Source organism: Homarus americanus, unplaced genomic scaffold (assembly GCF_018991925.1).
Source record: "Homarus americanus isolate GMGI-L3 unplaced genomic scaffold, GMGI_Hamer_2.0 scaffold31037, whole genome shotgun sequence".
Taxonomy (NCBI): domain Eukaryota; kingdom Metazoa; phylum Arthropoda; class Malacostraca; order Decapoda; family Nephropidae; genus Homarus; species Homarus americanus.
Window position 1 is genome coordinate 26,259,420 of NW_024722227.1, and position 24,200 is coordinate 26,283,619.

At 39.6% G+C, this 24,200-nt stretch overlaps 1 protein-coding gene and 1 long non-coding RNA gene across 4 annotated transcripts in view; one reads left to right on the top strand and one right to left on the bottom strand.

The window, feature by feature from the left end:
• Positions 1–964: 964 nt before the first annotated feature.
• Positions 965–6,340, bottom strand: LOC121862443. Its single transcript, XR_006088231.1, has 2 exons — positions 6,184–6,340; positions 965–2,324 (listed from the first exon to the last, which is right to left on the bottom strand). It is a non-coding gene; the product is annotated as an uncharacterized LOC121862443 (long non-coding RNA).
• Positions 6,341–6,649: 309 nt separating this feature from the next.
• LOC121862444 (8-oxo-dGDP phosphatase NUDT18-like) overlaps positions 6,650–24,200 on the top strand; it is a 52,421-nt gene continuing 34,870 nt past the window's right edge. For all 3 annotated transcript variants that reach the window (XR_006088232.1, XM_042360743.1, XM_042360742.1), the window contains exon 1: positions 6,650–6,863. Coding sequence is in view for 2 of the 3 variants with exons in the window: in XM_042360743.1 (XP_042216677.1) it covers positions 6,758–6,863 (106 nt within the window). In the remaining variant the exon portion in view is untranslated. The remainder of the gene's footprint in view (positions 6,864–24,200) is intronic.

Genomic DNA, 24,200 nt, shown 5'->3' on the forward strand with positions numbered 1-24,200 from the left:
CAGTACATACTGGATTTCATTTACAGGTATTTATAATTATTGTTTTTATGCAGTACTATATAGGAATTCTAATATAGTATGTACCTTTAAAAGGTAATAAAAAGTTTTATTTAATACAATACATGTATTTACATAACTCACTCTACTTGGGCTGGTGGGAAATTGGAAACTTACACACCAGTTAGCTTTCGGCTTGAGCCAACTCTTAAAACAGTATTGCATGTTTAGACAGTAATTATAGTACAGTATTGTTTTGTGTACCAGTACAGGGTAGTCTTTCACAAAGTTACTGAATTCCCCCAAAAAAATCTCCAGACTCACCATCACGGTGAAGGCCAGAAATATTAAGCTAACTATTCAAAGGGTTAATAAATGTAGAAGAATAGTTCATTTATACTCATAACATACTGTACATATAAAAAAATATCTACATGTGCCACATCTACTTTCATTTTTTCATAGTACAGTACACTGTCCCCTCGCTTAACGTGGGTTTGTTCAACGTAGATTCACTCAAATGTTTTTTTTTATTACTGCACAGTATTGCTTAGCACAGGACTATGATTTGCTCGAATGCGGGTTAAGCCGGGCTAACACGGAAATATTCGGACAAACACAATCGGGTAGTGAATGTTTTGTGCGGGGCACCGATCGAGTCCAGTACAGTCCACGAATAGCGTCCCCAAGCCTCGTGGGCTCAGAGTTTAGCTATTGCTCGGTTCGGCCACAACCAAGAACTTTGCTTAGATTCACTTCGGTTTTTCACTTGCTTTTGTAACCATGACTCCATCTGCCTAGGGACACTCCAGCAAAGAATAGGACCACCTTTACCCCAAAGAGTAAGTTAGACATTCTTCAACAACTAGAGGGAGGTCAATCTGTCGGAGTAGTTTCTTTGTAAACGAGTCAATCAAGAGGAATGCTGAGGAGGTTGGAGTCATAATTTCGGGAAGATAAACATAACTTTCTTTATATTCTTTTATTCGGTTAGATGCACACATTCTACAAACAGAATGTGGGGAAAAATCATAATTATTAGGTCAAAAACATTAAATGAATGTACAGTACACTTAACATTTCTTCATGCACCAGCGAGATTTAGCGGAGTTATGTTATGGTTATTTTTCCATTCATAATTTCAAGTAGATACAATTAACCTTCACCATTTTGTTACATGCACACATAATCCTCCCTACAGAATGTGGGGGAAGAAAAATATCATTGGGTCAAAAACATAAGATGAATAAACATTTCTTTATATACCACCGGGAGGGTGAGCATTGCTAAGGGTCAGGAGGGAGAGAGTACCCAGGTCAGGTTGCTGTGGTGAGGCTTGAAGAAGGCCATGCGTGACTCAGCCAGCCTCTGAAAATGGCTGTACGGTAATATTAAACTTTAGGAATTGATTTCATGGACCCGCCAGTCTCTCCACAACATTAAGTTTAAGCGAATTTGGTAGATGTACATGTATTAGCGAGCTACTGTAGAGCTGTACAGTCTTTGAACTTTTTTTTTTTGGGGGGGAGGGGGGGGGACCTTTTGGGGTTCACCTGATGCATCCCCTATCTCCCCATGTTATCATGGGACTGCAACTCACAAGTTAAGTGAGGGGGCAGTGTAATAGTTGTTCATTTATCTATTCTACGAGAAGGCACATAACATCCACTCCATGTTGACAGTGAATTACTGTATACCAAGCACGAGTGATGAAATTAAAATTTTTCTTTTATTCTACCAAAAAGGTTTTCTTTCTCGGTTCAACCCTTTCACATAACAAACTTTAAATAATGAATTTTGTGTTTACTTTACAAGGTAATTGGTCCAGGGAAACTACCAATATTTCTCGGTACTCATTCCACCTCCCTAAGCTGATGTTTCTCAATACAGTACACCACAATATCTTAATTCTATTCTAGAGGCCATATACAGTATTTCTCACACTGTATCAATTTATGATCAATCACTGCAGCATAACAAGTTGTGTTGTTTGATCAGTTTACCAAATTACTGTTTGTGATAAATATCAACATCACCACTGTACTTGTATGTACCTTCCTAACCTGGGGGAACAATAAAGTGATTCACACATAAAACAGCTGCAGAAAATAAGAACAATTCTTTCATACCAACTTACCATAAGTGTAATTTAACATTGTTTCTTCTTGGCAGATCCAGAAGTTGAAAATATTAGACAAACATAAAGCCACACATTATATAACTAAGACAAGAAGAGAACGTTGACAGCCATTAGAATACAAGCAGCAGCCACCCACGGGCTTTTCCTTTCCCCTATTCTGGCCATTTTCCAGAATGTTCCTACAAGTCTGCAAGGAAAAGAAGATTTAGATAAAAAAATAGTAAGTATGGTGATTAATAACTACATATTACAAAAGTATTATAAAATACATCTTCAAAATGAGATAACACCACATGAAATAAAGTTTATTAAGTATTTAGAAAATTTCACATTAAAGTATTCAACGCCAATAAGTGTTAACCACAGACAACAGCTTTTCATGCCTTGAAAAAACGTATCAACTTGGTAAAGTTTGTGAAAATTTCAGCACAATAAACCTGGAATTAAGTCGGGTGAGAACATGATCTGGTATATTTTACGGAGATTAGCCCACCCGGGCACAGGTAATGACCCACATCAGGGCCTGGGGGGCAAAAATATAATAATAAATAATAATTATAATAATAATATATCTATTATTATTATTATTATCATTATTACAACAATTAATAAAATTAATTGCAAAGTAATAAAAAATAAATAATTAAATAAAATAATAACCATAAATACTGTAAATACAAAATCGAAAAAATAAATCAAGACTGAGAAATTATATACATTATATATGTTGTGTCGTCCAAGTAAGAGAAACGATCGAGACCCTGCAATTGTGTGTAAATGAGGCAGAAAGACAGATCAGTAACCTGGGACTTGGTCACAATTTTTGTGATGCCATATGGCAGCAGGGTCTACCATTAGACAACCCATTATGCTTCCAATATCTTCCCAGGCGGTAGTACCTCCCTGTTTGGTAGCTGCCTATCTACGTACTAACAGTAAGTCATCCTGTAATATACTACAGTAGTGGGAAAAAGTGAGACAAAACAGAAAAAGCTACATTTTCACAAAATATTGAAACTAAGTACCTGTAGTACCATTAAGTTGAAGAGTATGAAGAGAACAGTGTTGTGGATGAGAAGGAATTGTGTGGTAAGATGGGAGAAAGCTAAAAGAACAGAGTAAATTGATAAAAAAATAAAAAAAACGTACCCTGTTTTTTGTCTATCAAGCAAGGAAGGTGCAAAGGAACGGATGTAGGTGCAGGTGCAGATCATCAGAAGCACCACACTCAACAGGCTCTCAAAGTTGAAGAGAGCAGACTGGAAAGGAAATCAAGATATCTTTATTTCTATAGTGATTGATTACACCAGGTCACTTCTGATAAATGACACTACCTCTGCTTTAGACCACACGAAGATTAGGCATCCTAACTTATTTCACCTAATGATTAAACATCCTAATACTAGGTGAGAGGAGGGTTAGGATTGGTGAGCATGGGTATTTAATCATCAGGTGGAATACTAAGTCTGCAAATTTAATAATCAGATACAGGTAGGAGATGGGTTCTGTCAATTTGCTTAAGTGCTTTACCAGTACTGTACTCAATGTTCCCTCCCAAAAAAATTTATTATTATTATTTTGCTTAATCTCCCATTGTATTTACATTACTGTATATACATTAATCATATACCCATGAATGGTACCTATAATATACTATAGGGCACTACAGTATCTCCTAAGAACCAACAACTTGACAAACAATTTAAGGTGAGAGAATTCAGCTCTATTATTTATTTTATTTTTATTTATATGTCATGAACAGAAATCTACGTCGATGTGTTAGGTCCAGGCAATCTACCTATCCTAGGATGGAAGTACAGGTACTGTATATCACTTCAGGTCAGGATTACCATGGTAATTTATGTTAAGTTAGTTAAGATATTGAAGGGTTGCTGGCTAGCATTCATTTGCTTAGTGTTAAGTCAGTTGCTGGGAACTGTTTGTAAAAAGTGAAACATAAACATGACTGGTGACTATTAATTTGTTCATAGCAAAAACAAGGTAAAATTAAACCCCCCCCAAAAATTAAGAAAGTAGAAATTCTTCCACTTGATTCTGGATATTCTAAAGGTAGGAAACAAGAGCTCCCTGGTTAAGAAGTTAGGTCAAGTTCTGTGTGTATTGTTATTCCCAATTTTGTGTTTAGTATCATGCAAATAATATATATCCAGAAATTTTGGTGCAATTTCATAAAGTCCTTCTGGTACAATACGCTAAACATCTACTCCACTATTACCTTTTACTGGTACAGTACTTACTTCCGTTAGTTGTCGAGCAATTCATTAGGTTAGGCTAGTTAAAGTTAAGTGTGTAAGTGACTGGATTCAGTAATGATGAATCAAAGTCATCTATCCCCATCAATCAGAAAGAGTGCCGGACAAATAAACGTCCATGGCAGGATAAATAATTACAGCATCGCCTTTCTTCTCCAGAAATTTCAGATAAGAGTATTATCCCAGGAGTTATTAAATCCAATTAATATTTAGAAGTTGCCAATACCTACTTATATATTGAGTCTTGTATTGGGAGAATGAGAAACAAAAAAAATAATAATAATTTATTCAATAACATTTCCGTCAGAATTTTGTATTTTACGAGTATTTTAACCTATAAAATTACCGACAATATTAGTTGTTCAAAATGGGTAAGGTTTTGAAGTACAGTGGGGTATGCTATAACGAACGGATCCTACTACGAATATTCCTATAACGAACGGTTTTACCTATAAAATTGAGAATGCTATAACGAACGAAACTCCTGCAACGAACATTATTTAATTTTTTTTTTTACTAATTTATTTTTTTTTATTACAAGCATTAATGATATTCTTTATTTCAGGGGTTTAGATGCATATTTATGCACTTTTTTACAATTTTTTCAATTTTATATTATATTTTTCAGTGTTAAGTGGTTGTATTTGGGGGCCTGGAACGGATTAATCCTATAACGAACGAATGCTATAACAAACAAGGTTCTAGAACCAATTAGATTCGTTATAGTGACCTAGGCGCCTAATTATCTACCAAACGAAGCATTTGTGGGTAATTGTATTGGTTAAAATACTTGAAAAATATAAATTTCCAAAGGAAATGTTATAGAATGAATTATTTTCAGTATTTTTCCTCTTTCTCCCAATGTAAAACTCAATATATAAGTAGGTGCTGGCAACTTCTAAATATTTTTGGTAGAGGTGTAGTTTAGGGTTAACAGCAGGAGTTTGTTGATTTTCTTTATTTTTGCTATATTGTACTTATTGTTTTGATGATTTTAAGTATACCCTGTATTAAAAGAAACGACAACTTTCTAGTATAGTTTTAATTATGTTGTTTTTATTTACTCTATCCCGCTTCACAATTCTCCTCCCGGCGCCATTTTTGTTGTTTACCTCGCTGAATCCCTCTTCAAGAGACGTTTCCTATTAATGATGGTGAACGTCTCCTGATGTATATCAACCTCAATAGTAAGGTAAGTTGTTTAAAACATAAATTAACACGATAATACTTAGAACCTAATAAAACCTGACCTAACATAACCTACCTGTGGGTATGTTAGGTCAGGTTCTATTAGGTTCTATGTATTGTTGTTTCCATTTCTGTATTTCTTAACATGCTATTAGTGTGTACAAAATTGTTCAACCAATCAACAAACAACCTCTGGTGTTAGCCGTAAACTACACCTTTACTCACCACCCAAGGAAAAAACACTCTTAATATTTTTTGAGTTGTGTGAGTAACCAACACAAGTTTTGGCTAATATATAGGACTAATCCACCAGGCTGCATGGCACCGATGGGGCCATATCATCTCACATCCAGAAAATGCCTCAAATTCCACCATATCATAGTAAGTTCTTTCTGTTTAATATACCGGGGAAGTTAGGTAAGGTTAGTCCTATATTACCCAAATTGTTTTTAATGCTGTTGATAGTTTGTACCAATGTAACACTTATCTTTAAAAAAATACATACTACCAAACATTCATTATAAACTTCATGGATTTAACTTAACGCTAAATAATATAATTCTAACAAATATTCAAGGTATATACCATGGTGTATTGGAGAGCCTGACTGGTGATGAGGGCAACACACCGCGATTGATATATGAATTATTAAAATATATTTCTTCAATATTAAAGTAAATCATTATGATCTATTTAAAATTATACATATTTTACCAATTACTTATAACCAGACATTAAAAATCATAGGTTATACAGAGATTATACAAGAATCGCGATTCTTGTATAATCTCTGTATAACATGATAATAACATATGACAATATTGTGTTTAGAATACTTTTATAAATACCATACCGAAAAATATCTTCATTTAAAAAAAAATATATATATACACATAACCGATTTGTATGTTTATTATTAAAAGATTTATTTCATTACATACTTAATATAATGTACCTTATAAATTACATAACTACAGATACTAAAGAACATAATTAAAGGTAATGATTGATAAAGGGTTGAGGGTGTGTGTGGCAGCAGTGTGGACTGTGGCGGACCGGAGTCAGTGTAGGGTCAGTCAGCTGGTGGCGTTAGTGTTGCTCTAGTGTGTGTAGTGGCAGACCTCGCTCCTCCAGGATTCTCAAGTTCACGCGAATAAGGATGGATTCCGTTGAGGGGAACATAAAGTTGCTTCTTCAGGGGAAAGATGTGGAAGAGTCACAGGAGTTCTGCGATTTCACTCTTGATATGCAGAATGAGGTGACAGGTAGGTTTGGCCGGGTGAGAGGCCAACTTCACCACCCTCTTCTGACTTAGTAAATATTTAGGTAGTGGCTGTTGAAAGGGAATGTATTTTTACGGTAGGTCCGCTCATGCCTGTCAGTGAGAATTCAGGCTTGATTTCTTCTCGACACCGACTTGACACCTGTGGCTTATTAGTGCAACAAAAAGCCATTTATCAGATACTGTAACTTCCAAACTAACCAAATAATATGAAGTCTCTGCTGACCTACTGCATTCAAACCAAGTCAGTAAATACAAAATCTAAATTAACCTCCCTTAACCTTATCTAACAAAACTCTAACACCTGGTCACTGACACATGACCGGACGTGGTTTAAGAACTGCTGTAATAAACCTTTGTCGCTTTCAGTGGTTTAACTTTGACTTCATTCTCATCTGTTCTGAAGAAGGTGTCGGTAGTGGGGCCCAGATTGATAGGCTATGGTGATGGTAGACGGTAGTTGTGGTGAACGTGTTAATGAACAGATTAGTGGGTGGTGGTAGTAACGGTAATTTGGTGGTAGGATGAATTGGGTGATTGGTGGTGTAGACAGTATTGGACAGATAAGGTTGGGTGGACAGTAGTGGACAGATGTGGTTGGGTGGACAGATATGTTTGGGTAGAAAAGTATTGGACGCATGGTTCGGTAGACAGTATTGGACAGATGTGGCTGGGCAGACAGTATTGGACACATGGTTGGGTAGACAGTATTGGACACATGGTTGGGTAAACAGTATTGGACACATGGTTGGGTAGACAGTATTGGACACATGGTTGGGTAAACAGTATTGGACAGATATGGTTGGTTAAGCAGTATTTGACAGATTGTGTGGACAGGTAGTATTGGACATATATGGTTTGGTGGGTAATTTGGGCATATTATGTGGGTGGTAATTTTGGATCGATTGAGTCAGTGTTAGTAATGGACTGATCGGGTCTATAGCGGTAGGAAATGGGCAGAGTGGATTGTGGTGATGGGTGGTGGTAGGCAGGGTGTGGCAACATACCGTTCTTGGGTTGTGGTGGCAGTGGTGTAGGCAGGTGGTCGGGGACTTGATTAAACTTTGCAATGCCAGAAGAGTGTACAGCGTATTTAGATGTGACTCACTTTAATGGACAAAACATTCTTTGTATGAAAATTGTATGGCAAACTATATCTTTCCTATAACAGAATTTTAATGCACCATCCACTCATTAGTATATTAGTATGCAGAGGGTGTATTGTTTGTTTGTAAGCTGTACTTTGTAACCACTTCCCGTTCACTGAAAACCCGTCTAGCTGCAGGGCCCAGATGGAGTAACGTTATACGCTATATTTTACTATATTCTTTTTAATTGCGTTTGCGGTATGTAATCGGTTCATAGTAATTTCATATTGGAAAATGGGGTTTTATTTTTCGTCTGCATTAATTTATTAAAAGATCAGTGAGTAAATGTGCACTAGAAAGATTTTTTTGATAAATTTGGACGCAGAATAAGGTCAACGAATAGGTTCAGTACACAAGGAAATTTTTAATGTAGCTCAACTATTAACTTTCATCACACGACAGAAAATGACATGCCACTTTAGTGGGATGATAGATAGACGAGACATTTATTCAGTAAAACTGTCATGCGACTTTACATTGATTCTATGTACACAGACTGCAGGTATACAAACAATGGTAAACAGTACATACATTCAACCTGGTTAGCCCGAGACTAGTTTGAATAGTCGTCCGTACATTTGCCAGTGATTATCTTAGTAGCTTAATATATTTTTGGGGGGGCACAGTATGAGATTTGTTAAACGTTTGTTTGGTGTTCAAACTGGAGGCAGAAGTCTTCATACATTGACTTGTTTCGCCGTAATGCCGACCTGTATGAAGCTAAAGCTTTTTGGAATGTAAGAGTGCGTGTGAGTGTATAAACCTGTTCTCGGGTACTGTAGGGTACTTTTAAGGAAAGTGGGGGTGGTAAGGGGGGTCACTGTGTGTACCGTTAATAGGAGTGGTGGTGGGGGTGAGGTAATGACCAGACCGTTGTCGATGACCGCAGTGTCCGGCCCCGCTCTGGGTTAGTTTACGCATTATGGGTTAAAGTCTAATTTCTGTTCTGTTATTCTTTTTAATTTTATCTGCTAGGAAGCTGACAAACTAGTCTAATCTTGCTGTATTATGAGTTTGCCTGCTCGTGTTATAGTTAGCCGAATCGTGTTACGCTATGGATTAGTCAAATCTCATAGCTTGTGTTAACCTTGTATAACGGGTTAGGATACTTATTAATTTGTGCTGTAGGTAAAAAATAATATTCTCGTGGGCTCGCCTAATCGTCTTGAGTTGTTATTGGTATCTTATTCGCACTTTAGATAAATCTTTTATAAGAACATAAGAAAATAAGGAGTCTGCAATAGTAGGTGTGTGCTAACCCAGCATGGTTATACTTATAAAATAGTCTAATGTAATGGAGACGTATGGTGTAATGGTCAGCATGTTCGCCTCGCAAGCGAGCGAACCCGAGTTCGATCCCCGGGCAGGGTGAAACTAAGAGCAAGTTTGTCATTTGCCTCTGTCTACCCACCAGTAAATGGGGTAATGGTTAGCCTGTGCAGTTGGCGAGTTGTCCGGTCTTCTTGGACTATTCCTTGACACTGGGTCATGCAGCTCGTTAACTTAAGGTGTGGTTGTTGTGCTAGAAACAGCTTTTACATCTTAAACAAATTCACGCCTAGATGGCCCTTGGGCCGGCCATCCTCATTACACGAGGGGCAACTATTATTATTTATAGCCTATTATAGTCATGTTACACTGACAGAAGTTGGGCTTGGTAATTGGGTATTTGTTATAGCCTTTATGTGGATCTTGATTAATACTTGTGTTTTATAAAGTCTAATCGCGTTTCTAATGTAATACCCGAGACAAGATGTACTGTACTGTAGGTGGCCATTTACAAATTTCCAAAAAGGACATTTTGTTATATATTTTTTGCGACATCTATTTTTTAACCTAAATTAAGTATGTTTAATGATGAGTTGAAAATATATAAAAAGTTGTATAAAATATACAAAATATACTTAGAAGAATTGTTGATTTGTCAAATATCACTATAATGTGATGAATGCTATTTTGTGGTCATTTTTCTAAAATTTCATTTTTTCAAACGTACTGTATATCTTAAGTACATGTATTCATACAGTATAAATAAAGACCTGAAAGAAATTAATATTCCTTTTTACTCCTGCTGAAACAGCACATGCTAACAAAATTGAAGCAAGAACAAAAAAGTCAACCACTGCACTGCGGCCTTGGGCAGACTGACCATCTCGGATGTGTTGACGGTGTTGACAACTTGGCTTGTATGTACACTGTGGCTCCTCAGCAGTGTTGACAACGGCAACTACATATAATAAAAATACGTTAACGGTTATTATGGCCTTCAGTTCCCGCTGTTTTAAGTACACCTAAGGTAATTTATATAATTATTTTTAGTCAGACAAATTAACGTCTGGCTCGAGGTAGCGCCTGACGGAGGACAGAGTGCTCAAAAGCCGGACTGTCAGGCCTAAAGCCGTACGTCTGGCCACCGTCCTTTAGGGGGGCGAACAGGGGCGACCGCCCAGGGCCCCGCGGGGCCCAGCACTAGACCCAGTGACCTCGGACACATTACCTGTTGACTGGTTAATCTGACCTGACGGCTTACGCCACCATCACAACCGTGATCTTACCATCCATAGCGACAGTCCCATGGGGGTGGGTTCCTGACCGCATGATCTGACTCCATAATCCATTGCACTCCACTCCACACAGCCAGTCCACCAGGGTCAGTAACCAGCAAGGCCGGAGTCAGGAGTGGGCAAAGTGGGCAGCTACCCAGGGGCCTCCACATTTCAGGGCTGGCCGACTTGAAACCACATGAATGACTCCAGTCATGTCTCACTTTTGTGTGTGTGTGTTGGGAATTTGTACACTATCAATAAATATACAGTTAATTAAAAATTCTCAATGTTCTAATTTCCTCAATATAACTGCATATGGCTTCAAAATTCTCCAAGGAAGTGTTCAAAATTTTCCCGGGGGGCTTACAGCGCCCCCCGGAACTCCCAGATGTTTAACAGTAGGCTCGCTTCACTCGCCACCCCACCCTCTTGGGTAATTATAATGAGGGGGGCCTCCACAGGTCCAAATCCGGCACTGGTAACCAGTGAGATCAGGTTGTGTCCTGTCCTGTGAGCTGTGACTCCTGCCTTTTGAGTTTTATGGATATACTTTTTTGTGTAAGAAACATGGCAAGCAGATATATATATATATATATATATATATATATATATATATATATATATATATATATATATATATATATATATATATATATATATATATATATATTTATATTCTGGGGCCCCGCAGTGGCTGAGTTGGCCCGGGCCCCGAACCCTCCTAGGGACGGCCCTGAGGACAGGCGACATTTGTTGTCACGTGGTCTATTTGTGCGTGACTCCTACACTCCACTAATGCACATTAAAATTGGTCACCATTAATGGGAGGTGAGGAGGGGAAGGGACATATAAACACTCAGGTAAGTGGTGCTAATCTGTTAGCGTCTGATGAAGTTTGACATTTTATCAGATATTTGGGGAGACAAATATCAGATTGCATTTCATAATAAACTTAGCTAACGTGAAGGAGAAACTTTGGTATGTTTATCAAATAATGCTACTCCTTCCCCACTGGTGTAGGTGGATCAGGAGGTTAAAGTGGGTCCCATGAGCCTGAAGGCCCGATATTGGCAGTGCAGATCAGATTTTTTTTCCGGGTTATAGCCCACCCGGGCACAGGTCATCGACCCACAACGGGGCCTAGGGGGCCGGAAAACCAGCTTTTTGAAATGAGACATTGTATGAGTATGGAAACATAGAAGAAGGCAGAGCATTCAACAGTTTGACCGTGTTAGGAATGAAGGAGGTACTATAACGGGTTATTCTAGTGTGACCGACATCCACAGAGAAACAGTGGGCACCGCGGGCAAGACGTGTGTTACGAGCCCACGGCCTTGCCGGCGGTACACAGGATGCCAGATCCATGGAACATTGCCCGTTAAAGTACCTGTAAAAGAGAGAGAGTGAGGTAACAATGCGGCGAAGAGAAAGGGAAGGAAGACTATCAACTAAAGGAGGAGAGTTAATAAGATGAAATGCTTTTTATTCCACCCTATCTAACAGTTGGACAGAAAAAGAGCCACCCTAGATATGAGAGCAGTACTCCAAGTTAGGACGAATGAATCCCTTATATACTTGAAGCAACTGCTCAGAAGTGAAGTAGCTACAGCATCTGTACCACCCTTATTCATATCTGAGGGTTAGTGGCCACAACTCATTAAATAATAAGCCTTCGGTATTCAAGGAGATGGTGAGACAGTCACTGCATTCAACCGCTTTCACTTCCCCATATATTGTATTTTCTAGGTTGTCGTATCTCATGGTGAAGGGGTATAGAAACTTAAAGAAAAGGAGGAATAATAAAAAGTGAAGTGATGAAAAGGACATGGCCAACATATGAAATTATCCACACATATTACCTATAGACTCAACTTACATACGGAGTGAGAAGAGTGAATTTTTATTGTGATCCACACTTATCGCAACAGCTCACTCTTTATGTTGAGTCGTCGGCTTCATTCTTGTTACATCCATCTCTTAAGAGTTGACTCATTATCTAACGTGACAATTATAGATCTCATCAATTGCTGTGTTTGTCTGCGGTGTGTTCTTGCCTTCAGCCATGCCTCTTGTTATTCTATTTGAGCTATATCTTGCCTTCAGCCATGCCTCTTGTTATTCTATGTGAGCTATATCTTGCCTTCAGCCATGCCTCTTGTTATTCTATGTGAGCTATATCTTGCCTTCAGCCATGCCTCTTGTTATTCTATGTGAGCTATATCTTGCCTTCAGCCATGCCTCTTATTTATTCTATGAGCTATATCTTGCCTTCAGCCATGCCTCTTGTTATTCTATGTGAGCTATATCTTGCCTTCAGCCATGCCTCTTGTTATTCTATGTGAGCTATATCTTGCCTTCAGCCATGCCTCTTGTTATTCTATGTGAGCTATATCTTGCCTTCAGCCATGCCTCTTGTTATTCTATGTGAGCTATATCTTGCCTTCAGCCATGCCTCTTGTTATTCTATTTGAGCTATATCTTGCCTTCAGCCATGCCTCTTGTTATTCTATTTGAGCTATATCTTGCCTTCAGCCATGCCTCTTATTATTCTATGTGAGCTATATCTTGCCTTCAGCCATGCCTCTTGTTATTCTATGTGAGCTATATCTTGCCTTCAGCCATGCCTCTTATTATTCTATTATTATTCTATGTGAGCTATATCTTGCCTTCAGCCATGCCTCTTGTTATTCTATGTGAGCTATATCTTGCCTTCAGCCATGCCACATATTATTCTATATGAGCTATATCTTGCCTTCAGCCATACATATTATTCTATGTGAGCTATATCTTGCCTTCAGCCATGCCTCTTATTATTCTGTGGCTATATCTTGCCTTCAGCCATGCCTCTTATTATTCTATGTGAGCTATATCTTGCCTTCAGCCATGCCTCTTATTATTCTATGTGAGCTATATCTTCAGCCATGCCTCTTATTATTCTATATGAGCTATATCTTGCTTCAGCATGCCTCTTGTTATTCTATGTGAGCTATATCTTGCCTTCAGCCATGCCTCTTATTATTCTATTTGAGCTATATCTTGCCTTCAGCCATGCCTCTTATTATTCTATGTGAGCTATATCTTGCCTTCAGCCATGCCTCTTATTATTCTATGTGAGCTATATCTTGCTTCAGCCATGCCTCTTATTATTCTATGTGAGCTATATCTTGCCTTCAGCCATGCCTCTTATTATTCTATGTGAGCTATATCTTGCCTTCAGCCATGCCTCTTGTTATTCTATGTGAGCTATATCTTGCCTTCAGCCATGCCTCTTATTATTCTATGTGAGCTATATCTTGCCTTCAGCCATGCCTCTTGTTATTCTATGTGAGCTATATCTTGCCTTCAGTGCATTCCTTCTTACTGTACTTTCATCCAATCAACTCACCAGACTTCATCCTTATACATTCTTTTTTCAAGTTTTCTTTCCTTGTTCTTTCATTTACCAGAGCTCATAATGCTTCTCGGTCTATTCATCTCCTTGGCTTTCGATCTTTATATAAGAACATAAGAATGGAGGAAACTGCAGCGGGTCTATTGGTGCATACAAGGCAGCCCCATTTACACCCAACCCCTATCCTCATATATCCATTCACCCTATGTTTGAAGCTATCCAGCGTATTCGAGTTAATGATGATGTTTGGTAACTTGTTCCACTCATCCACTACTCTATTTCCAAACCAATGTTTACCTATTTCGCAAACTAAATCTAAATTTGTGTAATTTAAAACCATTGCTATAAGTTTGCTCCTGGTTGGATAGTTTGAGTACCTTTGTTATATCACCTTTGTTTAGCCCTGACTTCCATTTATACACCTCGATCATATCGCCCCTCACTCAACGTCTCTCGAGGGAGTGCAAATTAAGATGCTTTAAATCTGTCTCTGTACTCAAGGTTCCTAATGCCCGGGACTAGTCTTGTCATTCTCCTCTGAATGCTTTCTAGGGATTCTATAATCATTTTCCAGTACTGTGACCAAAACTGAACTGCGTAATCCAAGTGTGATCTCACAAGCGCAAGATATAGTTTTCGGATGACCTCGCTAGTCTTGTAACTAACACGCCTTTGTGTGAACCCAAGTACTTTGTTAGCCTTGTTTCGAGCAAATACACAATGTTGTCTTGGTTTAAAATTCCTACTTACTGCCCCTAATTATTTCACACAGTCGAATTTCTCTATAACAACGTTGTTCATCTGATATCTAGTTTCTATTTACATCTCTTAGGCTAAGTACTTTACATTTGTACACATTAAATTTCATCTGCCATTTTTCAGACCATCCGAAATTTTTTTTTAATCTAAAGTGGTTCTCAACCTTTTTCACTGTTATCGCCGCCCTCGTATGCCGCGACCTCTGGCTCACATACCATGTGGCTGGTGTTCGGGGATGCACAGCAAGCCGAGCCCTTGTCTATGATCATAGATAAGGGCTCGGGACGCCTCTGGCTGACAGTATCGTCCAGCCTAGAGTGTACACACCAGCTATAACCAGGAGTTACTTGGAGCGATACTAGGAGTTAGGTGGAGCTATAAGCCCACACACGTGAGTGAAAGAACACAGTGATTATATTATGGTGAAATGCTGCGAACTACATACTTGCATAGTATAAGGCAATTTGGATAATAACCATACAGAATAATGTATTTACTAACTGACGTTATTGTCATATAATGTATACATGTAATGGAATGTCATCAGTAGTTAACGAGTGCCTCACTTTTACAAGTTTTTGCCATATCAATCAATGAAACGTTGAGCGAGTCTACGTTGTGGGTTTCTCTCACTCTTACGACGTGGCGTCATCAAACTGTCGAACCATTCGGCAGTTAAACAGTCCATTCCCCCCTTAAGGAACTTTCAAAATCCACATGGCCCCCTTCAGTTTTCTCCCCAACTCTCCACAAATAATTATGAAAAACAAATGTTCTGATCAGATGAAGAGAATACCCATATTTTTTTTTATTGTTGACAATCATCATCATCATATGTTGACAAACTTACATAATTCACATAACTGACTTGTCACTGGCTAGACTGGAGTCACTAGACTCGCCTCACAACAAACTTGAATTTGGTTGGGAAGAAGTTCCTATGACCTATGCATATTTTGTCACAGATCAATGGGAAGGTTGACACTGTTTCCTTTCAGTTGGGTGAATGATTCAAGGTTGCGTCACTGACAAAGCACATCTCATGTCCGGGTCCACATCCAATCGGTTCCGGCTTTTACTCTATATGTAGTAAGTGACAAGAGGACTGGAAATGCGATCTCGCTAACTCTTGGATACGACTGATACAGTGAACACCAGAATAGAGTCAGCAATTGCTCTTCATAGAGATCATTGGCAGCAGAATCATTCTTGAGATAAAGTAATTCGTCTTGACCATTATTGGAAAGGCAGCAATATCAAGAGTGCCAGAAAAAGGATTCCTAACCAATTTCCATTCTTCCTCCTCGAATTCTGGGAAGTACTTTTTGAACTCGCTTTCCAAGGATTTCAGGTGCTGGGTGATTTAAGTTTTGAGTGGTGGTTCAAGCAGATGATCTTCTTCAATCTTATCAAGAACACTTGAAAGATTCTCAAATATGGCAACATTTCCTACATTGACTTTCCTTTGCCGATTCTGGAGCTTGGCAAGAAATGCATGAAGGCAATCCATGAGGTGAAACACCATTCTTTCCTTTCCTTGTAGCTTGAGATTCAGCCAGTTAAGCTGCTCATATATATCTGCTAGGTATGCAAGACGTGGCTCCCACAACACCTCATTGAAGTGACGTAAGAAGTCATCCTTCCCTTGCACCTCCAGGAATAACTTTAGCTCTCCCCGAAGTTCAAACATTCGATTCGCAACATACCCTTGAAAGCCAGCACACTTTGGAGTTAAAGAGGACTGCTTCGTGCTCTGGATCCATGCCTCTACACAGGTTCTGGACAAGGCGAGAGTTCCCATCTCCTTTCACAAAGTTGACACAATTGGCTACTGCCTCCAGGATCTTGCTAAGTGCGCCAGGGAGGGTTTTCGACACGATGGATCATACAATGAACCTCCTTGGTATTCGGAGCTACTTCCTTGACATGCTTTTGGAACCCTGATTTCGATCCCATCATTGCCGGAGCCCCAATTTCCCCAGGTGATCCCGCTGGTTGTGAAAAAAGAAGACAGCTTTTCCATCACATGCACAGATGTTGTGGTGGCCGTAAGCTGTATCCAAAACATAGATTCATCCTTGTCGCACGAGAAAACATACCTAACAAACACGAGCAGCTGTGAGCAAGAACTAACGCCCGTCGACTCACCCGGCTATATTGCGAACAGACCAATTGAAGATGATTTTTCTCCTGTATCAATTGTTTCTTTTGTCAGCCAACATTTTACTAATTCGCCGGTTCACTGTGTCGTTTACCAAGGAAATCTGCTGCACCATACATTGACTTGCCTCTCCAAGAACCCGCTTGACCGTCTTCAAAGTACACGGCTTAATTAAAGTTTTATCAAGTGTGTGGGCTTCTGCTTTGTAATTTCGAGGGAAGCCTCATATGATGCCTCAACTATACACTCAAGGACTGTTATTGGAAAGCACCTCTCTCATCCATTTTCTGTTTTCCCAAACTTCGTTTATGGCGCTTGAAGAAATTCCTCACAGTTTCTTGAAACATTACAACTTATAACAGCCCACCTTGGCCCCCTAAAATATTGCCCTGGCCCCCAGGTTGAGAACCACTGGTTTAGATCTTCCTGTAGCTTTGCGGAGTCCTCGTCATATTTAATTACACGCCTTATTTTTAGTGTCGTTAGCAAATTGACATTATGTTGCTGTCTGCGCCTACATCTACTGGGAAAAAATCCGAGTTTCACATCCGTACTTATGAGTAGGAACGAGCATTTCTCCTTGCACTTTCCTTTCCCTGTAAGCAGGTACTCTCGGTACTGTATAGCGATATATTTTTGTTGAAATCTGCTTTAGATATTAAAATTACATCCTGAAATTTCAACTATTGAAATTCCTCCGTTGTGTTTATATATACCTTGTTATGTACTTCTTAGTCTGTACTCACCCCTGAAGATGTGAATTACACGAAAGCGCTTGGGAACTTCGTGTTTTCTTTTTCCTTGTGGTTATCAGTATATATATATATATATATATATATATATATATATATATATATATATATATATATATATATATATATATATATATATATATATATATATATATATATATATATATGATACACGAGTTCCGATGACAGGAGCAAATGCCAAGATGGCAGACGTGGCTATAAAGGCTGGAATGCTGTATTGTTAGGGTTCCTTCGACGGAGCTGTAACTATTGCAATTACTTTTAACTTGACTTTAGTTTATCCTTGGAGAGCACTCATCTCCTTCATACTTACTCTAACTGGTGTGCTTGCCGTATTATTATAAAAAAAAACTTTCCTAATGTTTAATTTATAATTTACCAACAATTCTAACCTCAAGGGCGATGCTGTAACAACCCGGATTCTTGACACTCCAGTGTTGGTGTGGGACTGAAATAACACAACGGAGGAATTTCAATAGTTGAATTACCCCATAAAACCAAAATAAAATCGATGAAACTTAAATTGTGGATGTTTGGTAGTCAGCAACATCAGTTTACCAAATGTTATAACCGATGGTCCTTGTATAATACTGCATCGTTGGTTGGCTTGACGGTTTGAAAGTTGAGTAGACTTCATGGCAGTTCATGTGAAAATAAACATGCCTGCAAATCCAACGCGATACCGAAACTCCATTTTGGCTGTCACCGTAATTTCTAGTGTGTTATAGTGCGATTAAGATGTAATTTTGCGATTGCATCTTGTTAATTTCATAAATTGCGAAAATTGAGTGAAATGTTGGAAAGGTGTTGTGTGAGACAGCAGGGCTCCTACTACACTACGGTATATGCTGCTTGATGTCACTTTCACTCTGTTGCAAGTAAGGCCATTCCCCCCTTTTTTTACTATTTATTCTTTAGAAACGTATACTGAATAGATATAATACATTTCGGGTAATTGTATGCTCGGTGAGATGGGGTTATACAGTATATGGAGAACATATAGGTAGGTAGACAAACCTGGCCCAACCCATACCTTGGGTGAGGCTCAGGGAAGTGAACTTGCGTTTGGTGTGACCCAACATACGACAAATATTGTACTCCACACAGCCAGAGAATAATACCTCTGATATGAATGAATCCGAAACTTTGGGTAGGTTACTTTTATATACTGTACTCCCTATTTTATGTGGTCAACCTCCTTGTAAAAGTTAGGCTTGGGGATTGATAAAGGAAAGGGAGACAGCTGGTAATACCTGTTAGGAGGCATTTCTATAGCTACACTTGCGTAAAAACTGGGGAGATTGTATACCACTCGTAAGGAGGTTCTGGGAAGAGGAAGCATCGTATCCGAAGGCGAGTAGTTATACATAGCTAAGGCAGGAACAAGGCTGGGGTTAGTTATACATAGCTAGGGCAGGAACACGGGGAGGGATGTACTATAGTTACCGGTATACATATCTAGGGTTGAAACACGGAAGGGGTGGTTATACATAGCTAGGGCAGGAACACGGGGAGGGATGTACTATAGTTACCGGTATACATATCTAGGGTTGAAACACGGAAGGGGTGGTTATACATAGCCAGGGCTGGAACATGTGTGAGGGCGTGGCTGTAAGTGTTCCGCTTGAAGGTTCCTCCACGCACACCGTAAACTTCCCCACTCATTTTGTCATCATACATCATCACTGAGAGTCGTGTGCACTCGCTTGTTTTTAAGAACTACCGTACTTACGTAATTGTCATTTTCTTCCTGTCTTTGGAGTATCAGTAGTTTCGCCTTTCATGATTTCTCTTGTAATGGTAGATAATAAAAGGCATTTTGGCTTTTGTTTGTATTATAGCTGTTAGCTAGCAATTTAAACGGGTTTTCTCGTATCCATTCAGAAGGGGGCATTTTAATTGGTCTGGGAATGGAAGCCTAATTCTGGCATATAGTAAACACCATAGTTTTCCCTATTTCTTTTTAACATACCAACGTTATATAAAAACAAAGAAGCCCAATAGCACCAGTGGAGGCCTCTTGGTCACCTGTTGTCGGGTGTGGATGAGGTCGTCTACTCGTCTCCTCCAAGGTCTATAGAGGACAGACCTTGGTCTCATTTAGAAGGAGTTCCTCGCCCGGTCTGCTACTGCCTAAAACGGAGAATTTACCTTTAGACGTCAGATAAATTATAATCAGCACAATGGGAATGGTTTCTGATAGCAGAATTGGGGATTTTATGAAACGCCCAGATTGTTTTTCATGTCCGTTCTCTCATAGGCTAATAAAACTTGGTGGTAAACTTTTATAATATGTAAACACATTATTATATTACCTTGTACGAGAGGTATGCATTTTACCTAATATACTGTACACGATTCGTAAGTCACAAGATGGAAGGTCGTAACCCGCTATGACAAAATTACATGGTTCGCTTATACTGTACGGTAATTAAGTACAATATTCCATGGATATCGTTCTTTGCCCCAGGTGGAATTATGTAGCACAATAATTATATTTATGGTTAAATTTAACGTAGGCTGTATCATAAGTTGGGATTAATAGTTAAATTGAAGGCCACGCTGCATGGTGTAGGATTATCCAAAATAGACATTACAACGTTGTTCTGTATTAATTAACACCACATATACAGCGATATTGAAGGTAAAGTTCGCTTAAATTTACGTTATGATAGTGAGAAAAGAAGACTGCGAGTGGAGGCTGTGATGGCAGAAGTGAGGCAGAATCCTGTAGGCGCTGAACCTTAGATGGTAACCCTGTTGACGCTAGTTTGTCTACAATTAAAACCAACTTATACATGTATGCAGTAAGATCGGTAACACTATTTGAATGTGTAACTATAACGAGAAATAAGACAACAGTAGACGAGATAATCATATTGTTAACAGAAAATTATTTACGTAGTTTGTAACTGCTATTCTTTTAGATTAGTACAGATGCACAAAATAATTTACCGGCACCTATTTGATATTTAGTATTCAGAGTCTAACCGTATGCGAGTAGAGTTATGGAAGGGAAAGTATTTGTAGGACCTGGGCTAAACCCCCTCCCCCCTCCCCCCCTCCCCCTTCCCGTCACACCTCTGGTCACTCCCTTCCACCTCCCTTCATCTCACCTCACCTGCCCACTCTACCCTTTTCCTGCAGCTGATTTTCTAGACTAATATATCCATCCTCTCCTACCCTCACACCTGATGGAGGGCGATGGGAGGTCTTGACAACCACCTCCCTTATTACCTCCTCCACCTCCTCACAACCCAGCCTTCTACTACCAGCCCTCCCCTACCTCTTCAAAGCCCGTCCACTCACTACCACGGACCCTCTTACCTTCACCATCACCCCATCCCCAACCTCTCCACCTCCCCCCTCTCCCCCACCATCATTCCCAACTTCTCTGCCCCCCTCTCCTCCCTCTCCCTTCACCACTCACTGGCTTACCTTGGGAGGGTTGACCATACGCCTCACCCCCTCCACAAGTATCAGGTGCTGATCAACACCCGCCCAACATTCCTTTGTCCCAACGATCTGAAATATGGCCCACACCTGTCCTCACAGTCTCTGGGTTCTTTTTTTTTTTTTACTTCACTTGCTTTGGAGAATTCAAGACGAAAGTTCTACGTCTGCTTGTACAAAGTATCGTTTGTTTGTACAATCTTCTCTATACTAAAGCTTGTGGTTCTACTGCAATCGTATGTGGCATCATGACCTGTTCAAAGTTTGTATGTTTTATTTGTGATTTTCCAGTGACATTCATTAAATACAACCAATGGGTAGTCTGGAGAGAACTGGGCCATAGCTATCTTAAAAAAATGGTATTTAAAATGTTCTCAAATTTTTAAGGGTGAAGGCCATTGGCCCCCGATGTTTGCATGCACATTTAGTAACCAGTAGTTAGTATAATTGTTGGCAATTTTCTCATAAAAATATATCGGAAGAAACTGTTCAGTGAGTTTTCTGAAATATTCAAGGATAATTATCGTTCGTAACCGTATTACAGTATGTATGTGAAAGTATTATAAGCGTAAGTGATAGCGAAAAGTAACATTTTATCGTAACAAACTCACTGAGCCGCACGACTAACAATGCACAGCATATTGACAGCTCTCTACCTGTGACGTAATTACTGTGGAAAGGAAGAGCGAAAACATGCATAGAGGCACAAGTTATCACAAGAATGCTTTAAAACACCAACGTTCACCACAGGCCTCCATAACGGTCCCCCCCCAGTGACTCCTGCCTGCCACCTCAACCTGTTTTTGGCGCCACTTTCGTTTTAGCCAGAGGATAGCCCCCCCCCCCTTGTCTTCTCCAGGGAGGATGAAATGCGTACGTATCCCAACAAGGGAAAAAAATAAAGCACTAATTGATGGTTCTTCTTCGATTTTACTTTAACCAAATTCCCATTAACACTAGGGCTACACAATTTACCTGAGTTATTCCACTTTCTAGTACGTTATTTAACTCCTTATGTAGGACGGAATATCGTTTATGCAATGAAGTTGATCCTGAATGGAGGTGTTTAATAAAAGAATAAGGTTCATTATTTTTAATTGGAGATTGGTCGGCATTAGAGCAGACATGTCACGTATTTTTCCTATGCCATGATTAAGGTCCAAATTGATTAATCAATAATCATAGTTGAAAACCGTATAAATATGGTCAGAAGAGAAAGTCATATACAACTTGAGTTTCATTTTCGTTGGTTTCGTGTTGAGATGATGTAGCTCTATAGAGCAGTAAGTTGTCACGGAGGCTTGGTTCACTTGGTGTGTGGTTCTCTTGTTTTATATCACGGAGAAAGTGAGAGGAGGGAGACAACCGTGTAATAACTAGCTTGTTGTGTCACTTTAATGAGGTGTGTGCGCGTGTGTTCAAATGTTCCTCAATGTGGTCCCCAGTGAATGGAAAGTGGCTCATGTGAGTCCTATCTTCAAGAAGGGCGATCGTCACTCCACGAACAACTATAAACCGGTGAACCTGACCAGCATAATATGTAAAGTACTTGAGAGTATTATCAGAGATGCCGCAATGGAACATCTATGCGAAACAACCTTGTAAAGGATTGCCAACACGGTTTTATGCCGGGGCGCTCCTGCTTAACACAATTGCTCAAGGTAGGATATTTGGACCCATATTCTGGAACGGGGTGGTAATATCGACAATATTTACCTAGATTTTGCCAAGGCTTTCGACAGTGTACCCCACGAAAGGTTGAAAATCAAACTGGAAGGGTACGGAATTCGGGGAAATGTCCTAGCGTGGATAGAAGGCTTTCTACATGATCGCAAGCAGTGTGTGTGGTGATTAATGGCACGAAATCGTCATCTGTACCTGTCACAAGTGGGGTACCACAGGGCAGTGTATTGGGCCCGCTGTTGTTTGTTTGTTTCATAAATGACATGCCTGACGTTGTACACTCCTCCATACAAATGTTTGCCGATGACGCCAAGTTATTTCGGGAAATTAAGAACCAAGCGGACTGTGAAGAGCTGCAGAAGGACCTCTGTAGGCGCCAGGAATGGTCGAAGAAATGGCTGCTGAGATTCAATGTCACGAAGCCTTACCAACATCAACCTAGAGAAGTCGACTTGTGAAAGAGACCTAGGGGTACTTGTAAGCCCGGACCTACGGCCTAGAAAACAGTGCGTTAATGTTCGAAATAAGGCAAACAGAGTATTGGGTTTTATATCTAGAAGTGTAAGTAATAAGAGTGCAGAAGTCTTATTGCAACTATACCTTGCGCTAGTCAGGCCACACCTCGATTATGCGGTTCAGTTCTGGTGCCCTTATTATAGAATGGATATCAATTCACTAGAGTCGGTGCAGCGTAGAATGACGAAAATGATTCCGGGACTTAGAAACCTTCCATATCAGGATAGGTTAAAGAAACTTAACTTGCATTCCCTAGAAAGACGAAGAGTGCGGGGAGATATGATAGAAATATTTAAGTGGGTGAAAGGAATCAATAAAGGTGATATAGATAAAGTTCTTATAATATTCGAGCAGGATAGGACTCGAAGCAACGGATTTAAGTTGGATAAGTTTAGGTTTAGGAGGGAGATAGGAAGGAACTGGTTAACAAATAGGGTGGTGGACGAGTGGAACAAGCTTAGCAACTATGTAGTAAGTGCTGGAACGCTGGAAAGTTTCAAAAGGAGACTGGATAGATTCATGGATGATAGAGAGTGGTAGTAACTCTCGACAGGAGCTGCCATGCACAGGCCAACCGGCCTATTGCAGACTCCTTATGTAAGTGTAAGAGGATGCACCTGGGGCGTACCAACGTTAAGGAGGCGTATCATATGTCCCAAAGGGATGAAGAAACTGCACTAGTTGAGACTGTATGTGAGAAGGACCTAGGTGTGTATGTTGACAATGAGCTGAAGTTCTCGGGCCATTGCGAGAAGAAGGTAAATCAGGCAAATAAATTATTGGGTCTTATAAGAAGGTCGTTCAGATATCTAGACGGTCCGTCCCTCGGAACGATCTTCAGGAGTGAAGTGCTTCCCCATCTGGAGTACTGTCACCTCATCTGGTCCCCG